Source organism: Odontesthes bonariensis, chromosome 20, assembly GCF_027942865.1.
Source record: "Odontesthes bonariensis isolate fOdoBon6 chromosome 20, fOdoBon6.hap1, whole genome shotgun sequence".
NCBI lineage: Eukaryota > Metazoa > Chordata > Actinopteri > Atheriniformes > Atherinopsidae > Odontesthes > Odontesthes bonariensis.
In genome coordinates, this window is record NC_134525.1 from 4,086,506 (window position 1) to 4,106,208 (window position 19,703).

Consider the following 19,703-nt stretch of genomic DNA (forward strand, 5'->3'; position numbering starts at 1 on the left):
GATGCTAACCGCCCTCAGCCTGAGCGCGTCCTCTGTCGGGAGAAGTTAGCTAATGCTATGCACGGTGTGGGTGTGTGGTTGCTGCAATACAAGCACAATAATACAGAATGATTGGAAATGAAGTACAACTTAAACATAAGAATACACCTGAGCTACATATATCTAACCAAATAACAACTGAAATACAGCTCAAGATTAGTTTGGAATGTAAAGTCAGCATGAATCAATTAAACTTGAATGAGAATAAATCTATGCTTAGATGCAACAAAAGAGGGGCATGCACTGTGACTGATCAATTAACATACAGTATGCAATGTATAAACCAAAGAGATGAGCAATACAGCTACATACACGTTTCAGGCTATAGCTAGTTAGCGGCTAGCCCCACGTTACTCATTTGTGGCTAAATGTTCCCCATATTATACAAACCGATGGCAAAACTACTGCTAAGTCATCAAAGTAGACTCACGGATAAACACAAACATCAACATAGTGTAACACATAAGTAAATCAACATAACTCACGGCTTAATGGACGCACACACCACAGAGATCGTTCAGCCGATGTTTTGCGCTGAACCGACCTGCGTCTTTGTGGTGCATTCAAGGACCTTGGCAGGGTGGGAATTCACATGCGCAGCAATTATTAACAGAAAGAAACACACAGAGACAACCTTTTGTACATCTTCCACGTTGAGAGAAACTTGGCCTACTTCAAAAGAGCGCGGGATCTGAACCAGAGGCCGTTTGTTGGATTGTGTGAAAGTGTCTGAAAAGGCAATGGAGGCTAGTTACATGCTAGCGGAGCTCATTGCAAAGCAGAAGAAACCTCACACAATAGCGGAGACACTCACCCTCCCCGCTTGCAAAAAAATTGTAGGTGTCATGCTGGGTCCAGATGAGCTATCCAAAGTGCCGTCGTCTGATAACACAATGAAAAGAAGGATCGACGACATGTCAGGAGACATTGAGCAACATTTGACAGAGAAACCACAGGCGAGCGGCAGATTGTCCCTACAACTGGACGCATCTGCTGCCATAAGTGGGGCCGCAGCCCGACTTCTGGCAAACGTCAGATATGTTGATGGTGACTCTATCAAAGAGACTTTTTTTTTCTGGAAAGAAATGGAAAGCCATACAACGGGAGAAGAAATATTCAGGGTTACCGATAAGTATTTAGAAGAGAACAATCTGAGCTGGAATATGTGCGTCAGTCTTTGCGCAGATGGTGCGGCAGGCATGACGGGGAGAGTGAAAGGATTTATTGCTCAGGTGAAAGCACAAAATCCACATATTGTGACAAACCACTGCATTTTGCACCGAGAGGCATTAGTTGCAAAAGCCATGCCCCCGGAGTTGACCGAGGTGCTGAATCAGGCTGTGCAGAGGCGGGTGAATTACACTGAAATCTCGCCTCTTCTCCCAGCTGTGCGCCGAGATGGGAGCCGACCACCAAAGCCTGATCCTCCACACAGAGGTGCGCTGGCTGTCACGGGGGAAAGTCCTATCCCGTCTTTATGAACTTCGGGAAGAGCTTTTTGAATGTTCACCTGAACACGCTGTCCCACATAAGGACAAGCTCGCGGATGAGAGGCGGTGCGCCAGGCTGGCTCACCTTGCGGACATATTTGGACGTCTGAACGAGTTGAACGCCAAGCTTCAGGGCAGGAATGAAAATATTTTATCATCCACAGACAAGATTCTGTGAGGGGTTTATGGGCAAAATGATTCTTTGGGACAGGGCTCCATGGAGATGTTCCCGCTGGCATCAGCTGCGCCACAGGCAGCTATGGAGCGCGCTGTATGTGCCGAACACCTTAAGACCTTAAAAGACAGGTTTGAGCGCTATTTTCCACGTGTGGCTGACATCGAGGACTATGACTGGATCCGAGACCCATTCAACCAGGAATCCTCAACAGAAAAGCTCACTATGAAAGAGAGAGAGAGGAGTGCGCAGAGCTCCGTGTGGACCCCACACTGAAACTCAAATGTAGTGAGCTCCCTCTGGATCAGTTTTGGTTGGCTTCTGCATCGGAGCTTGTCCAACCACGCCATTGAGCAACTGCTTCTTTTCCCCACTACCTGCCTGTGTGAGTTGGCGTTCTCCTCTCTAGTTCACATGAAGAACAACAGGAGGTCGCGGCTCTCGGTTGAACAGGACTTGCGAGTGGCCCTGTCCTCAGTGCCACCGAGGATTAAAGAAACCTGCGCGCCCCGACAGGCACATGTATCTCACTAATTGGAAGTAGGCAAAAATATTTACAATAGCACGTTTCAATGCTGATTACTGAAATGTTACTTTTATCATTTATAGTTCATGGGCAGTGCAGCTTCATTGCATTGGCAGTTCTCTGTGCTGAATTTATGCGTTCTGAGTTTCCTTTGCATAATATTTGATTTTGTAACCTGTCTGGTTTATATGAGTGTGTTGTTGCTTTGATGAAGCCTAATTTGATCAAGTTTCAATTTTTAAAAAATAAATATTTCGTAAATAAACATTTCACGAGTAATATAATTGTCTTTGTCACATTTTTTTGGCATTAGAAAATAATTATGCACATTTACAGATATTTGCACACGCACGTGCACACGCACATGCACACACACGTGCACACATATGCACGTGCACAAACACAAATGCACTAGCACGTGCACAAAAACACGTGCACGTTCAAACACACATGCACACGTACGTGCACACAAACATGAACTAGCACGTGCACACACATGCACACGCACGTGCACACACACATGCACACGCACGCGCGCACACACGTGCACACGCACGTGCACACACACACGTGCACACACACACACACACACACGTACACTAGCACGTGCACACACACGCGCACGTGCACACACACACATGCACACACACACACACGTGCACACGCACAGACGTGCACTAGCATGTGCACACACACATGCACACGCTCGTGCACTACCACGTGCACACACATGCACATGCACACGCACACAAACACACGTGCACTGGCACGTGCACACACACATGCACACGCACACACATGAACACGCACGTGCACTAGCACGTCCACACACATGCACACGCAATTGCACGCACGTGCACACACACGTGCACACGCACGTGCACAAACACACATGCACACGCACTTGCACGCACGTGCACACACACGTGCACACGCACGTGCACACAAACAAATGCACTAGCACGTACACACACACGCACGTGCACAAACACACGTGCACTAGCACGTACACACACATGCACACGCACGTGCACACACACATGCATTAGCACGTGCACACGAACGTGCTTACACACATGCATTAGCACTTGCACGCACGTGCACACACGTGCACACGCACGTGCACACACACATGCACACGCACACACATGAACACGCACGTGCACAAGCACGTCCACACACATGCACACGCACGTGCACACACATGCACACGCACGTGCACTAGCACGTGCACACACACACATGCACACGCACACACACATGCACACGCACAAGCACAGACGTGCACTAGCATGTGCACACACATATGCACACGCTCGTGCACTACCACGTGCACACACACACAAACATGCACACGCACACACATGAACACGCACGTGCACTAGCACGTACACACACATGCACACGCACGTGCACACACACATGCATTAGCACGTGCACACGAACGTGCTTACACACATGCATTAGCACTTGCACGCACGTGCACACACGTGCACACGCACGTGCACACACACATGCACACGCACACAGATGAACACGCACGTGCACTAGCACGTCCACACACATGCACACGCACGTGCACACACATGCACACGCACGTGCACTATTACGTGCACACACACACATGCACACGCACACACATGAACACGCACGTGCACTAGCACGTCCAAACACATGCACACGCACGTGCACACGCACGTGCACACGCACGTGCACACGCACGTGCACACACACATGCATTAGCACGTGCACACGCACGTGCACAAACACACATGCACTAGCACGTGCACACACACAAATGCACTAGCACGTACACACGAACGTGCACACACACATGCACACGCACACACACATGCACACGCACGCGCGCACACACGTGCACACACACACGTACACTAGCACGTGCACACACACGTGCACGTGCACACACACACATGCACACACATGCACACGTGCACACACACAAGCACAGACGTGCACTAGCATGTGCACATGCACACGCTCGTGCACTACCACGTGCACACACATGCACATGCACACACACACATGCACACGCACACAAACACACGTGCACTAGCACGTGCACACACACATGCACACGCACACAAATGAACAGGCACGTGCACTAGCACGTCCACACACATGCACACGCACGTGCACACACATGCACACGCATGTGCACACACATGCACACGCACGTGCGCACACAAACATGCACACGCACGTGCACACACACATGCACTAGCACGTGCACACGAACGTGCTTAGACACATGCACACACACTTGCACGCACGTGCACACGCACGTGCACACACACACATGAACACGCACGTGCACACACACGTGCACACACACGTACACTAGCATGTGCACACACACAAATGCACACACACACGTGCACACGCACAAGCACAGACGTGCACTAGCATGTGCACACACACATGCACACGCTCGTGCACTACCACGTGCACACACATGCACATGCACACACACACACATGCACACGCACACAAACACACGTGCACTAGCACGTGCACACACACATGCACGTGCACACACACAAATGCACACACACACACACATGCACACGCACAATACAGACGTGCACACGCTCGTGCACTACCACGTGCACACACATGCACATGCGCACACACACACACGCACACAAACACACGTGCACTAGCACGTGCACACACACATGCACACGCACACACATGAACACGCACGTGCACTAGCACGTCCACACACATGCACACGCACGTGCACACGAACGTGCTTACACACATGCACACGCACTTGCACGCACGTGCACACACACGTGCACACGCACGTGCACAAACACACATGCACTAGCACGTGCACACACACAAATGCACTAGCACGTACACACACACGCACATGCACAAACACACGTGCACTAGCACGTGCACACACAGACGCACGCACACAAACACACGTGCACTAGCACGTGCACACACATGCACACGCACACACATGAACACGCACGTGCACTAGCACGTCCACACAAATGCACACGCACGTGCACACACATGCACACGCACGTGCACTAGCACGTGCACACACACATGCACACGTGCACACACGTGCACACGCACGTGCACACACACACGTACACTAGCACGTGCACACACACGCGCACGTGCACACACACACATGCACACACACACGTGCACACGCACATGCACAGACGTGCACTAGCATGTGCAAAAACATGCACACGCACGTGCACTACCACGTGCACACACACATGCACACGCACACACACACGTGCACTAGCACGTGCACACACACAAATGCACTAGCACACACATACGCACTTGCACAAACACACGCGCACTGGCACGTGCACACACACACATGCACACGCACGTGCACACACATGTGCACACACGTGCACACACACGTGCACACACACAAATACACAAGCACGTGCACACACACGTATACTAGCACGTGCACATAGATGCACACGCATACACATACGCACGTGCACACACGTACACTAGCACGTGCACACACACACGCGCACGTGCACACACACACATGCACACACACACATGCACACGCACATGCACAGACGTGCACTAGCATGTGCACACACATGCACACGCACGTGCACTACCACGTGCACACACATGCACACGCACGTGCACTACCACGTGCACACACATGCACACACACACGTGCACTAGCACGTGCACACACACAAATGCACGAGCACACACATACGCACGTGCACAAACATGCACACGCACGTGCACACACACGTGCACTAGCACGTGCACACACACGTGCACAAGCACGTGCAAAAACACACATGCACTACCACGTGCACACACATGCACTAGCACGTTCACACATACACGAGGAGTCTATGCCTAAGGAAGGAGGAGTCTCTGTATCAAGGGGAGGAGTCTCTGTATTAGGGGGAGGAGTCTCTGTCTTAGGGGAGGAGTCTCTTTGTCAGGGGGAAGAGTCTTTGGGGAGGAGTCTCTTTCTTGGGGGAGGAGTTTTAGGGGGAGGAGTCTCTTCCTAGGGAGGGAGGAGTCTCTGTCTTGGGGGAGGAGTCTCTGTATTAGGGGGAGGAGTCTCTTTGTCAGGGGGAGGAGTCTCTGTATCAGGGGGGAGGAGTCTCTGTCTTAGGGGTGGAGTCTCTTTCTTGGGGGAGGAGTCTTAGGGGGAGGAGTCTCTTCCTAGGGAGTATGTATCAAGGGGTGGAGTCTCTGTCTTAGGGGGAGGAGTCTCTGTTTTAGGGGGAGGAGTCTCTGTCATGGGGTGGAGTCTCTCTATCAGGGGGAGGAGTCTCTGTATCAAGGGGAGGAGTCTCTGTTTTAGGGGGAGGAGTCTCTGTCTAGGGGAGGAGTCTCTGTTTTAGGGGGAGGAGTCTCTGTATCAAGGGGAGGAGTCTCTGTATCAGGGGGAGGAGTCTCTGTTTTAGGGGAGGAGTCTCTGTATCAGGGGGAGGAGTCTCTGTCTTAGGGGAGGAGTCTCTGTATCAGGGGGAGGAGTCTCTGTTTTAGGGGGAGGAGTCTCTGTTTTAGGGGGAGGAGTCTCTGTATCAAGGGGAGGAGTCTCTGTATCAGGGGGAGGAGTCTCTGTTTTAGGGGGAGGAGTCTCTGTATCAGGGGGAGGAGTCTCTGTATCAGGGGGAGGAGTCTCTGTATCAGGGGGTGGAGTCTCTGTCATGGGGTGGAGTCTCTCTATCAGGGGGAGGAGTCTCTGTCTTAGGGGAGGAGTCTATGTATCAAGGGGTGGAGTCTCTGTCTTAGGGGGAGGAGTCTCTGTATCAGGGGGAGGAGTCTATGTATCAGGGGGAGGAGTCTCTGTATCAGGGGGAGGAGTCTCTGTTTTAGGGGGAGGAGTCTATGTATCGGGGGAGGAGTCTCTGTTTTAGGGGGAGGAGTCTCTGTATCAAGGGGAGGAGTCTCTGTTTTAGGGGGAGGAGTCTCTGTCTAGGGGAGGAGTCTCTGTTTTAGGGGGAGGGGTCTCTGTACCAGGGGGAGGAGTCTCTGTTTTAGGGGGAGGAGTCTCTGTATCAAGGGGAGGAGTCTCTGTATCAGGGGGAGGAGTCTCTGTTTTAGGGGGAGGAGTCTATGTATCAGGAGGAGGAGTCTATGTATCAAGGGGTGGAGTCTCTGTCTTAGGGGGAGGAGTCTCTGTCTTAGGGGAGGAGTCTATGTATAAGGGGGAGGAGTCTCTGTCTTAGGGGGAGGAGTCTATGTATCAAGGGGTGGAGTCTCTGTCTTAGGGGAGGAGTCTCTGTTTTAGGGGGAGGGGTCTCTGTATCAGGGGGAGGAGTCTATGTATAAGGGGGAGGAGTCTCTGTATCAAGGGGTGGAGTCTCTGTCTTAGGGGGAGGAGTCTATGTATCAGGGGGAGGAGTCTCTGTTTTAGGAGGAGGAGTCTATGTATCAAGGGGTGGAGTCTCTGTCTTAGGGGAGGAGTCTCTGTTTTAGGGGGAGGAGTCTCTGTATCAAGGGGAGGAGTCTCTGTATCAGGGGGAGGAGTCTCTGTTTTAGGGGAGGAGTCTCTGTATCAGGGGGAGGAGTCTCTGTCTTAGGGGAGGAGTCTCTGTATCAGGGGGAGGAGTCTCTGTTTTAGGGGGAGGAGTCTCTGTTTTAGGGGGTGGAGTCTATGTATCAAGGGGTGGAGTCTCTGTCTTAGGGGGAGGAGTCTCTGTTTTAGGGGGAGGAGTCTCTGTCATGGGGTGGAGTCTCTCTATCAGGGGGAGGAGTCTCTGTCTTAGGGGAGGAGTCTATGTATCAAGGGGTGGAGTCTCTGTCTTAGGGGGAGGAGTCTCTGTATCAGGGGGAGGAGTCTATGTATAAGGGGGAGGAGTCTCTGTATCAGGGGGAGGAGTCTATGTATCAGGGGGAGGAGTCTCTGTCTTAGGGGGTGGAGTCTATGTATCAAGGGGTGGAGTCTCTGTCTTAGGGGGAGGAGTCTCTGTTTTAGGGGGAGGAGTCTTTGTCTTAGGGGAGGAGTCTCTGTTTTAGGGGGAGGAGTCTATGTATAAGGGGGAGGAGTCTCAGTATCAAGGGGTGGAGTCTCTGTATCAGGGGTGGAGTCTCTGTTTTAGGGGGAGGAGTCTTTGTCTTAGGGGGTGGAGTCTATGTATAAGGGGGAGGAGTCTCTGTATCACGGGGTGGAGTCTCTGTCTTAGGGGGAGGAGTCTCTGTTTTAGGGGGAGGGGTCTCTGTATCAGGGGAGGAGTCTCTGTTTTAGGAGGAGGGGTCTCTGTATCAGGGGGAGGAGTCTCTGTATCAGGGGGAGGAGTCTCTGTTTTAGGGGGAGGGGTCTCTGTATCAGGGGGAGGAGTCTCTGTATAAGGGGGTGGAGTCTCTGTATCAAGGGGAGGAGTCTCTGTTTTAGGGGAGGAGTCTCTGTCTTAGGGGGAGGAGTCTGTCTCAGGGGGAGGAGTCTGTCACATGTGTGTGCACGTGCACATGTACACATGCACATGCACGTACGTTTACGCACAAACACACACCACTACACATGCACACGCAAACATGCACAAACACACACATGCATACGCACGTGCACACACACAAACGCACACTTAGACACGTCTCTTCTGTAGTTCAAACTCCTTTGTCCTTCATATGTATACTTTCGAAGTAGGTTCCACGCATAAAGCCCTTTAAATGACCCTTTTGGAGAAAGAAACACAGGAATAGCCTTCTTTTGCGGAGTTAAGACGAAATACGGATTTTTGCTATAAAAGGAATTCCTTCAGTCAAAACAAGTTCAAACTCCTTTGTCCTTCATATGTATCCATTCGAAGTAGGTTCCACGCATAAAGCCCTTTAAATGACCTTTTTGGAGAAAGAAACACAGGAATAGCCTTCTTTTGCGGAGTTAAGACGAAATACGGATTTTTGCTATAAAAGGAATTCCTTCAGTCAAAACAAGTTCAAACTCCTTTGTCCTTCATATGTATCCATTCGAAGTAGGTTCCACGCATAAAGCCCTTTAAATGACCTTTTTGGAGAAAGAAACACAGGAATAGCCTTCTTTTGCGGAGTTAAGACGAAATACGGATTTTTGCTATAAAAGGAATTCCTTCAGTCAAAACAAGTTCAAACTCCTTTGTCCTTCATATGTATCCATTCGAAGTAGGTTCCACGCACAAACCCCTTTAAATGACCTTTCATTGAGAAAGAAACACAGGAAATCAAATGTAATGTAAAAAAATGACACATGAATGGAAATAATGTATGTCCATTTAAAATTTCAAATAATGTCATGTAAATCGAAATATAATGTAAATACATAAAAAGCTTGTTGCATATCTGCAACTGTGGGTGCTACAAGTTTAAACACTCACCTGGCAGGCCCCTAACCCTAACTCTAACTCTAACTCTAACCCTAACTCTAACTCTAACTCTAACCCTAACTCTAACTCTAACTCTAACTCTAACTCTAACCCTAACTCTAACTCTAACTCTAACTCTAACTCTAACTCTAACCCTAACTCTAACTCTAACTCTAACTCTAACTCTAACTCTAACTCTAACTCTAACCCTAACTCTAACTCTAACTCTAACCCTAACTCTAACTCTAACTCTAACTCTAACCCTAACTCTAACTCTAACTCTAACTCTAACCCTAACTCTAACTCTAACTCTAACTCTAACCCTAACTCTAACTCTAACTCTAACTCTAACCCTAACTCTAACCCTAACTCTAACTCTAACTCTAACTCTAACCCTAACTCTAACCCTAACTCTAACTCTAACTCTAACTCTAACTCTAACCCTAACTCTAACTCTAACTCTAACTCTAACCCTAACTCTAACCCTAACTCTAACTCTAACTCTAACTCTAACCCTAACTCTAACCCTAACTCTAACTCTAACTCTAACTCTAACTCTAACCCTAACTCTAACTCTAACTCTAACTCTAACCCTAACTCTAACTCTAACTCTAACTCTAACTCTAACCCTAACCCTAACCCTAACTCTAACCCTAACCCTAACGGGTCCCATATATATTTACATTATCAATTAATTAATAGCTTAAACCTAATTTTATAACGTTTTGTTTCATTATTGACATTGTTAAGCCCTTATGATGAGTAAAAATGCTGCATGACAATGCTTTATAAATCAAAGTTTTATTACAACCAGTTCAATGATCACAAAATAGCACCACTTCCACAAAAACAACTTCAGATCAATTCAACAGTTAGAAATACCAACAGCCACCACAACACGAAACAGTATCAAAGCAGCTTCATCACCAAAAAAAAGAGGGGGGCCACCATACAGTGATCCAATACGGCGCTATTAAATGAAAGTATGAAACTCTGAAGGATAAAAAACATGTCAACCACTCGAGAGGAAGAACTGACTGTATTAAGCCACTCAAAGAGCGTTGAGAAACACCAGCTGTTTGAGCTTGGAGGGAGAGGGAGAGAAAGGAGAGGGGGGGGGGGGAGAGAGAGGAGAGGAGGAAGAAGAGGAGAGGAGAGGAGAAAAAAAAGAGGGGGAGAGAGAGAAAGAGAAAGAGATTCAGAGCGGAATGTAGCGATTTGCCGAGACGAAGTGGAGGCACATTACGCTACATCCCGCGAAGGGACACGCCCCCGCGCGTGCGGCAGGGTCTTCGCCAGCCGCTCGCTCTATTTATGTCCCTCTGAGCTCGCGCCCCTCTGACTCACGGTTGCGCCAGCAGAGCGGGAAAAGGCTTCAAACTGCCTTTTCATTCACACACAACAGCTCTGCCCCGGCTGGCTGGGAAGTCCTCGCTGGGGCTGCTGCTGCTGCTGCCGCTCCTCCTGCTGCTGCTGCTGCTGCTGCTGCTGCCGCTGCCGCCGCTGCTTCACCTCCTTCGGCTTTTCCTCTGCCACACACAGGCATGATGGGAAATGTAGTCTCTTCTTCTCTTCTTTACAATTGAATTGAGTAAGGTAAGATTGTCCCCCCATCTGTACAAGTCATTTGCATTTTAAAATAATGAACTAACATTCAGTCAGGTATTTATACAACAACCAAGTCACACTGTGAGAGAATTTAAACTGAGTTTGTCCATTGTCTTGCAGCTCTTGATTTGAGAATTGTGATGATTGGAAAAACTGCTGTGGGCAAAAGTGCAGTTGGAAACACCATTCTTGGAGAAACAAAATTCAGATCTAGTCCCGCTGCAAGTTCAGTGACAGAAGCCTGTGAAAAAGGAGTCGCTCTCTGGGGTAACAGAGTAGTTAGTGTGGTTGACACGCCAGGGATCCTGGACACTTCCAAAACGGAAGATTTCATAAAAAGAGAAATAGTGAAATGTGTCAAAGTCTCTTGTCCTGGTCCACATGTCTTCCTGCTGGTGATCCAAATTGGCCGATTCACCAAAGAAGAGAAGAACTCTGTGGAAGCACTACAGGAGCTGTTTGCTCCAAAAGCCAACCAGTTCATGATTGTGCTGTTTACCCGTGCTGGTGATCTTGGAACCATGACCATACAGGAATATGTACGTGAAGGTGACCCGGGGCTTCAACGAGTTATCCAACGTTGTGGCGGAAGGTTCCTAGTCTTTGACAACATGAGCAAGGACAGAAAACAGGTAACGCAACTTCTGGAGATGGTCGACAACGTGGTGGCAGCAAACGGGGGGACACATTACACAGATGCAATGTATAAAGAGGTAGAGTTAGCTCAGAGAATGGGGCGAGGTGACATGGATGAAGAATTCATGATGGCTCTGATCCAACGCATCTTACTTTTTCATTTGATTCTTGCAAGAGAATAAATGACCATGGTGGATTGTCTAGACTCATAATCAAGACCTAGAAAGATTTTGTTTGCTACCTTTGTAAGCAAACAGAGGAGGTTCGGCAAAGTTAGAACACACTGTGTAGACAGAGGGGGAGTACAGCATTGCTTTAAATCATTTATTAGTCAAAATTGAGGAAACCTTAAGCTGTTGATTGTTATGGGGGAAATATGTGGTTTCTATTATACTGAGAGTGTGATATGCTGATAATAAAACATAGTTTAGTTCTGGTAGATATAATGTTAATTTGATAAGAAGCCAATAATCATGGCGGTTTCTGGTATTTTATAATCGTGGTATTCAATATGTTAGGATTTAGCTTTGTGGTGTAGAAAATGACTTATTGATAGAATGTATTCCTTACAAAGTAATACATGATGATGGTGATAGAAAAGTATTTACTATTAATGTTTCTTGTTATTAAATTGAACTGACAAAGTCACAAAAGCAATTAGATTTGATCTAACTGTCTTTCTTTTCCCATATGTTGTAATTTTATCATCCATTCAGCAATAAGAGTAACTGTAAAACTACACGTGTATAATATGTAGATGCAAGTGATGTCAAAGCTAGCAGCTTTTTTAATACGTTGGCTCTGAGCAATTTAAACAATGATCCTTTTTTAAAAAAGTTAGCGAATGCTGTGGCAGACGTCACAAACTTTCACCGGGAAGGAAGCGACCAGAAGTGTCTCCTCCATAGTGATTTATCCACCTCACATTACTGAGCTTCATCCAACCTTCTTAAAGGAGAAGATTTGTGCTTAGCATTGCATTTGAAAATCCTTCAATTTAAAAGACCTTTTAAAGATCAATAAGATAAAATAAGTTTTTTTAAATATTGCATGATAAACTACAGAGAGTATTTTATGAACGCACTTGCATGCACATATACACAGCACAGTGGGATTACACTGATTTGGTTGTTTCTGCTGAGAAACATGTTTATTTTGTTGTACTCATGATTCTGTGATTATTAAAGTCATGTCTGATTTACCTGCTTGTTCTTTACCTTTAAACTAAATAAATGTGAGTGAATATTCAGCTCTCCTACTTCATTTTCTTTATTTGCAATAAGACACATCATTGCACTTGTTCATCAGAGAAACCAGTTGAACATCATGAATCAATTAACTGTTTTGTTTAGAGAACTTTGACATAAACACAGTTATGCTTTGCTTTATGGGTATTTATTTATAATATATTTTGAATTAAATCTTAAGAGCATTATTTAAAAAAGATCTCTCATAAATTTAATTGTTTTATGTATTATTGTCTTTCACAATATCATCTACACACTCAAAAAAAAGATCTGGTTGCCAGTCCAGGGTCACACTCACACTCACTCCCAGGAAGCCAGAGAACCCACGCTTACACGGGGAGAACATGCAAACTCCACACAGAAAGGTCCAAGCTGGGAATCAAACCTTTCTGTGGCTTTTGTTTGTTCTGTTTGGAAACCCTTATTATTGAAATATCAAAGCCACTGCTGCCATCTACTGGCTAACAAAACATTGACATGAAAAAGGATTAGCAGGTGATTTTGTTATTTAGAAAAGCATCTCCATTATTAATCTGATTATTATTAAATAATAATAATAATCGTAATAACACAAGCAAACTATCATAAAACAAATACAAACAATCTTAACCTAAAAGTGCCAAAGGTATGACTTCATCTTGAGGTACAATTGAACTAATAAGATTTTTGTGTCGCAAACGGTTTATTGTTTTGATATTTACAATTTACTATCGGCAAACAACTATTTCATAAACATTCTTTATCAACAATAATGTAATATTTTGTAATATATGACACATATTATATGTAATATAATGCAAAGTTGCCGCTGCACATTTGAAAGTGATCAGTATAAACAACAAACTCTCTCATCTGTCCATCTGCCCACACACTTGATCAAATTCAGGGTTACTATGGTGCTGGTGCATGTTGCAGCTAACACTGGCCGATCTAAATGAATTCAAACTTCATTTCTAATAGTCCTAATATATCAGTCCTTATATTTGTAACAGCTCCCACAGTGAAGTTTAAACATTAGCTAAAGAGAGCAATCACCTACAGACTGAAAGTTCACAGAAAAAGACTCAGTGAGTTGGATTCTTAGTCGTTTTTAATAGCATTTATTTAATTATGACACTTGACATCATGAAACATGTTGCCCAGATAAGTAGAAATTCTGTGCTTTGTCTTATAAAACAATAAGCTCTCCACATCAAACAATGATTTACTGACCAAATTATCTTTATGATCCAGGAATAAATGCCCAGGCAACGTTTGACCTCATGGAAAATCCTGGAAAAGTTACTTTATGTTAATGGTGGACAGTACAGGAAGTCACTCTTACCTAAACTATCCTTGGTGTCGTATTCAAGGACACACAGTAGTGATGTCCATGCAAAGCTTCTTGACATTGAGAGAAAAAAACAACAACAACCAGTTTTCAAGCATTGGTAACAATAACCACACCAACTCCTTGTTATAGGCTTTGTGGTGCAACTTGTTGCGTCTCTCCCTGGAAACTACAGACAATTTTAAGAGCGAGCCAAAGAGGTTTTTACATGTTGAAAAGATTCACCATTGTGAGGAGAAAAATCAGGGAAAACAGACAGACTAGTACTGACTAATCCACCTCGAAGGATGTGTTACTCACCACTTCCTGTTGGGTCAAATATACATCATTAAACATAAATGCAGATCAATTTGGCTTTATTACTGTCCTATATTACCAGTCCTTAAAGTCATCCACCACATTTTGAGCAGGAACATGATTTATTTCAGGCAGTTCATCTCTGTTTTTTTTTTTTAGAAGAGCAGCAACCTTTTAAGGCCAGAAACTGATTTTGCAGGAGAATTCCAGCGCTGGTTCGTCCCTGTGAAATGTAGATTCATCCGCTGGGATCTTTACAAGGAAATATTCCCCAGAGAGTTTCTGAAATACCTACAGATGATCAGAGGCACTGTCGGGGTTCCGAAACCCCTCATGAAGATGTTGAGAGCCATTTATACTTTGTGAGTTTGCGTTCCAGTGTTAGCGTGACGAGTCTGAAATACAGCCGCTCCTCTGGGTTTCCTCCAAAATCCAAAGAATGCCCATTCTGAAATCAGTCATTTTAAGGCAAAGCTGTGATCCTTTTACGAAAAAAATAAAATAAAATCCTAATGAGACTTTTCTGTTTCTCAGAAACTTGCAGTTCCTCATAAGTGTGTTTTGTTAGTGCCTTGTTAGTTAAGGTGTTTCAGGTTGTTGTGCCTGATAGTGCTCAGTGTGATCGAGTGCCAGTGAGAAGGAATGAGCGTCCATCGGTGCTGCAGACGGCCGAACATGTGCTCTCGTGCAGGTTACTGTCCTGCTGCTGCATCTGAAACACGGCGAACATGTTTAGCATTAGAGGATGAGACACAGAGGCCATAAAGTTCAACAGGAAAATGAATGAAATAAGACCTTTTAACAACCCCATTCCAAAAAGATTGGGATGCTGCGTAAAATGTCAATAAAAATAAATAAAACAAGCTTTTTTTGACATTTGAAGAGGTTTTTAAGCTAATTTCAAGATCACTTTTTATCCCAAAAGTCCCAAATATCACATCTTATTTCAAGAAATCTTTACAAGCCGATTTTCACTAGTTCCATTTGCAGATTTTTTTGCTTATTTCAAGCAAAAACGTCTTGTATTTGTTGGTTTTTTTACTTATTTTTGGAGGGGCATTTTTTCCAGTGCAGTTTAAACAAACTATAATTCAACAGTCATATGATAAAAGCCTTTCTGTTATTTGTTTTCTCTGTTTTCAACGGTTGGGCTTGTAAACAGTTTATCAGGAGCTAGCGGAAGTGAACCTCTGGCTCCATCTAGTGTCTGTTTTTATCAGCGCATGTGATGTTTAGTTTTGATGACCAACCTTTGACCAGGTTCAGCTCCGTCACCTCTTCTGGGTCGTTTCTGGGCTTCGAGGTTCTTCCTGCAGATGGAGAGAGATTGAGATTGTGATTGAACCTTTTCATTAAATGCCAGCCTTAAGTAGAAATCAGCCAGAAAACAAGGGGGACCAGAAACAAACAGTGTGACTTATACATGTATGTTGCAACTGTGCAATTGAAAATCTTTTCTCTCAACATCTTTTACCTCTCAGCTTTAGGTAGGTCAGCATTCCTGCCAGAGGTAGAACCAGCAGTGCAGCCACCAGACCGATGACCCACCAATAAGAGCTTTCCTCTGATGCTCTTTGCTGATCTGCAAAAGGTAACAAACACACACACACACAGACTTCTAAGAAAAAATGCACTCTCCATCCAAAGGTATATTTCTGTTGTAGCATAAACATCCCCAGAAGCAGGGCTAAATCTCACCAGACTTTCAACTATTCTACTCGGCAGCTCAGTCCAGAACGATTTGGATTATTAAGAAAAAACCCATGGAAAGAGCTGAGCATTGAAGCTTTTATTATATACTCCTGTCATAATCTAAAGAAAAATGTTAAACTCTAAAATATTACATGAAATCAGTGTAAAGTCTCTCAGTCTACAAATGTCCATTTGAATTGTTTGCTGCCTGCAGTACTGAGAGTTGGTGTTCCTAAAGACTGCTTCAGCAGAGGTTTATAATAACCGTAATCACTTCAAATCCTTCAAACAGACGAGATCCACTTCTGGGTTTCCCTTTGTACTTTCTTAAATACGTATCTGTAATTTAGAGATTCTATAGCAGTCCAACAAGAGTTCAATCATGCAGAGAATTTTCTGATTGTTATTGTGATGCAAGAAAAGCGTAATCCCAAAGGTTTTCTGTCCTTTGAATCTGCTGAGAATCTCAAAGAAAATGAAGCTCCTCATACACTGGAAAAAATGCCCCTCCAAAAATAAGTTAAAAAACAGCAAATAAAAGACGTTTTTGCTTGAAATAAGCAAAATAAATCTGCCAATGGAACTAGTGAAAATCGGCTTGTGAAGATTTCTTGAAATAAGATGTGAAATTTAAGACTTTTGAGATAAAAGTGATCTTGAAATGAGCTTAAAAACCTCTTCAAATGTAAAAAAAAAAAGCTTGTTTCATATGAAATGTGACTCAAAACTATTTGTTTTCAAGACTTTTTCATTTAACAAGATATTCCAGATGTATTGTCTTCAAACCAGTCCCTATATCTGGCTGAAATAGCACTTGTTAGGCAGTTGTGTCTTATATTAAGTGTAATGAGATATTTTGACTAGAAATGAGACAAATATTAAGACTTTGATTTTTTTCCAGTGTGCAACAACTGAAGAGGGACGGAGTCTGAATCTGGGCGCTGTGAAAGTTCTCAAATGTTCTACTGATAGCTGGGGTTAAAATTTGTTCAGATCAGTCTCAAACACAGGGTTTTCCTGACCTCTCAAAGTGTTTATGGGATCAGCAGCAGCCACTCAGATCATAGTTTCACATGTGCGGCTGACAAAAGGGGACTCTGGACACCACAGCAGTAAAAACAGAGCGAATCCTTCAACATGTTTGCGTTGTTGGGTTCATGACCTCACCTTCAGGACCGTGGATGGTCACTTCACTGCGTTCGGTGTGTGAGCTGTACGGCACGGAGAACTCGCAGGTGTAGCTGCCCGTGTGCTCCAAGTGTTTGGGGTCCATCAGTCGTAGGGCGCCGTCTCCAAACGGGACCCTGAAGTTGTCCAGCTCCATGTGGTTGTCCCATGGCGGCGTGGAGATGCTGCGCCCCGACCGGCTGTCGTAGGGGATGATGCGGGAAAACTCCTCGCCGTTGGAGAAGGTCCACTGGAGGGAGGGATTGTTCAGGTAAGTAGGAGCACTGCAGGGGATGGTCAGATCTTTCCCTTGAGTTCCTCTTATTTCTGCCAGGGAGCAAAGGTAGCAGCATATTCAGCACATATGAATGAGGAGTTCTTTTACTGGACTGCATTAGCAATAAAACTACACTATTACATTTTTATAACAAATCTGCGTGGATCTATTTAATAAAGCTGCCTAAGAAACAAAACCAGGGACGAAAAGTCTGAATATTTTTTGCAGTGATGCAGGTTCATCAAACCCTTCAGAAAATTGGAAAAAGTGAATGCAAATTCTTTCTTATTTTCATTCATTTTCATTTCTGAGACAGAAACAAATAACCCTCCCGTTGTCTCGCGGGTCAAAAGTGAGCCACTACCATGTTTAGCTGTAGAAAAAATACCTTCAACTATCTTTTTCCACCTTGAAATTTGATGACTTTTCCTAAAGAGACCCCGTCATTAGAAAAAGTCATACTTTATTTTTGTTGATGTTTCCATGTGGGCTGTACACCACTAGGGGACAAAGAATGGGCCTCATGCAAGAAGCGTTCGTACGCACAGATTTGTTCTTAAATCGTCCGTACCAGTGATTTAAGAGAATTTGTGCATTCACCAATCTTTTCGTATTTGACGTTTTCTTTCAGGTACGATGATGGGCCAGTTGATGAGTCTGTCAGGGATGGGGTTCTCATTAAACTCCCAACAGCTGAAAATGAATAAGGAAAGAAAGAGGAGAGAAAATGTTTATTTTACATGTATTTTACATTTATTCTACATATTTTACATGGCCAGCTGCCAAACATGACCAATTAATGAGGTTAGATAAATATGATTCATTCTGGTACAACAAACATTTTTACATTAGTATGACGTTAAGAATTAAGACAGAAAAAAAAAAATCTTTCAAACAAATGGACGATAATTAGGAAAGCCTGTTTTAGGAAAGATTCTCGTATTTGTTAGTGTTACTGGATATGATTTACCATTCTCAAAATGAAAAACTGCAAGATGATGCATGTCAAAACCTTCATTCCACGTGCACTAGCACGTGCGCGCACACACACACACACACACACACACACACACACACACACACACACACACGTAGCTAGCTAACAACAGTGACGCTTAGCTAGCTAACGACAGTACAGTACAGGTTAGCTAGCAAACGACAGTACAGTACAGGTTAGCTAGCTAACGACAGTACAGTACAGGTTAGCTAGCAAACGACAGTACAGTACAGGTTAGCTAGCAAACGACAGTACAGTACAGGTTAGCTAGCTAACGACAGTACAGTACAGGTTAGCTAGCTAACGACAGTACAGTACAGGTTAGCTAGCTAACGACAGTACAGTACAGGTTAGCTAGCAAACGACAGTACAGTACAGGTTAGCTAGCAAACGACAGTACAGTACAGGTTAGCTAGCTAACGACAGTACAGTACACGTTAGCTAGCTAACGACAGTACAGTACAGGTTAGCTAGCTAACGACAGTACAGTACACGTTAGCTAGCTAACAACAGTACAGCACATGTTAGCTAGCTCAGTGGTTCCCAAACGGTGTGCCGTGGGATTTTGACAGCCATATATCATTATTGCAATATACAACTACACAAAAACAATATTTTTTTAATTTACTATATCAGTACTTTGTATGCACTCATTTCATAATACAGAGGGAAATTCTATACTAAAAACAATTATTTTAAAAATATAAAGGAGCGTGACACATCAAAGGCTGAAGAACAACATTAAGACAGAGAAACACTCTAGCGAGAAAATGGAGCGCTTTCTTGTGCGGAGCAAACGACCAGCCACCAGTCCAGAGACTGCCAAAAGCACACCACCACCACCACCACCACAGGAAAACAAAAGAAGGAAACTGTCAGCAG

General features: G+C 44.9%; 1 protein-coding gene across 1 annotated transcript; it reads left to right on the forward strand.

Moving 5' to 3' along the window:
- The first annotated feature begins 1,746 nt into the window (after nucleotides 1–1,746).
- LOC142370461 (GTPase IMAP family member 9-like) lies at nucleotides 1,747–12,080 on the forward strand. The gene is made up of 2 exons (XM_075453040.1): nucleotides 1,747–1,948; nucleotides 11,299–12,080. The coding sequence occupies exons 1-2, from the start codon at nucleotides 1,747–1,749 to the stop codon at nucleotides 11,994–11,996; spliced, it is 900 nt and encodes a 299-aa protein (XP_075309155.1). The 3' UTR covers nucleotides 11,997–12,080.
- Nucleotides 12,081–19,703: the final 7,623 nt, after the last annotated feature.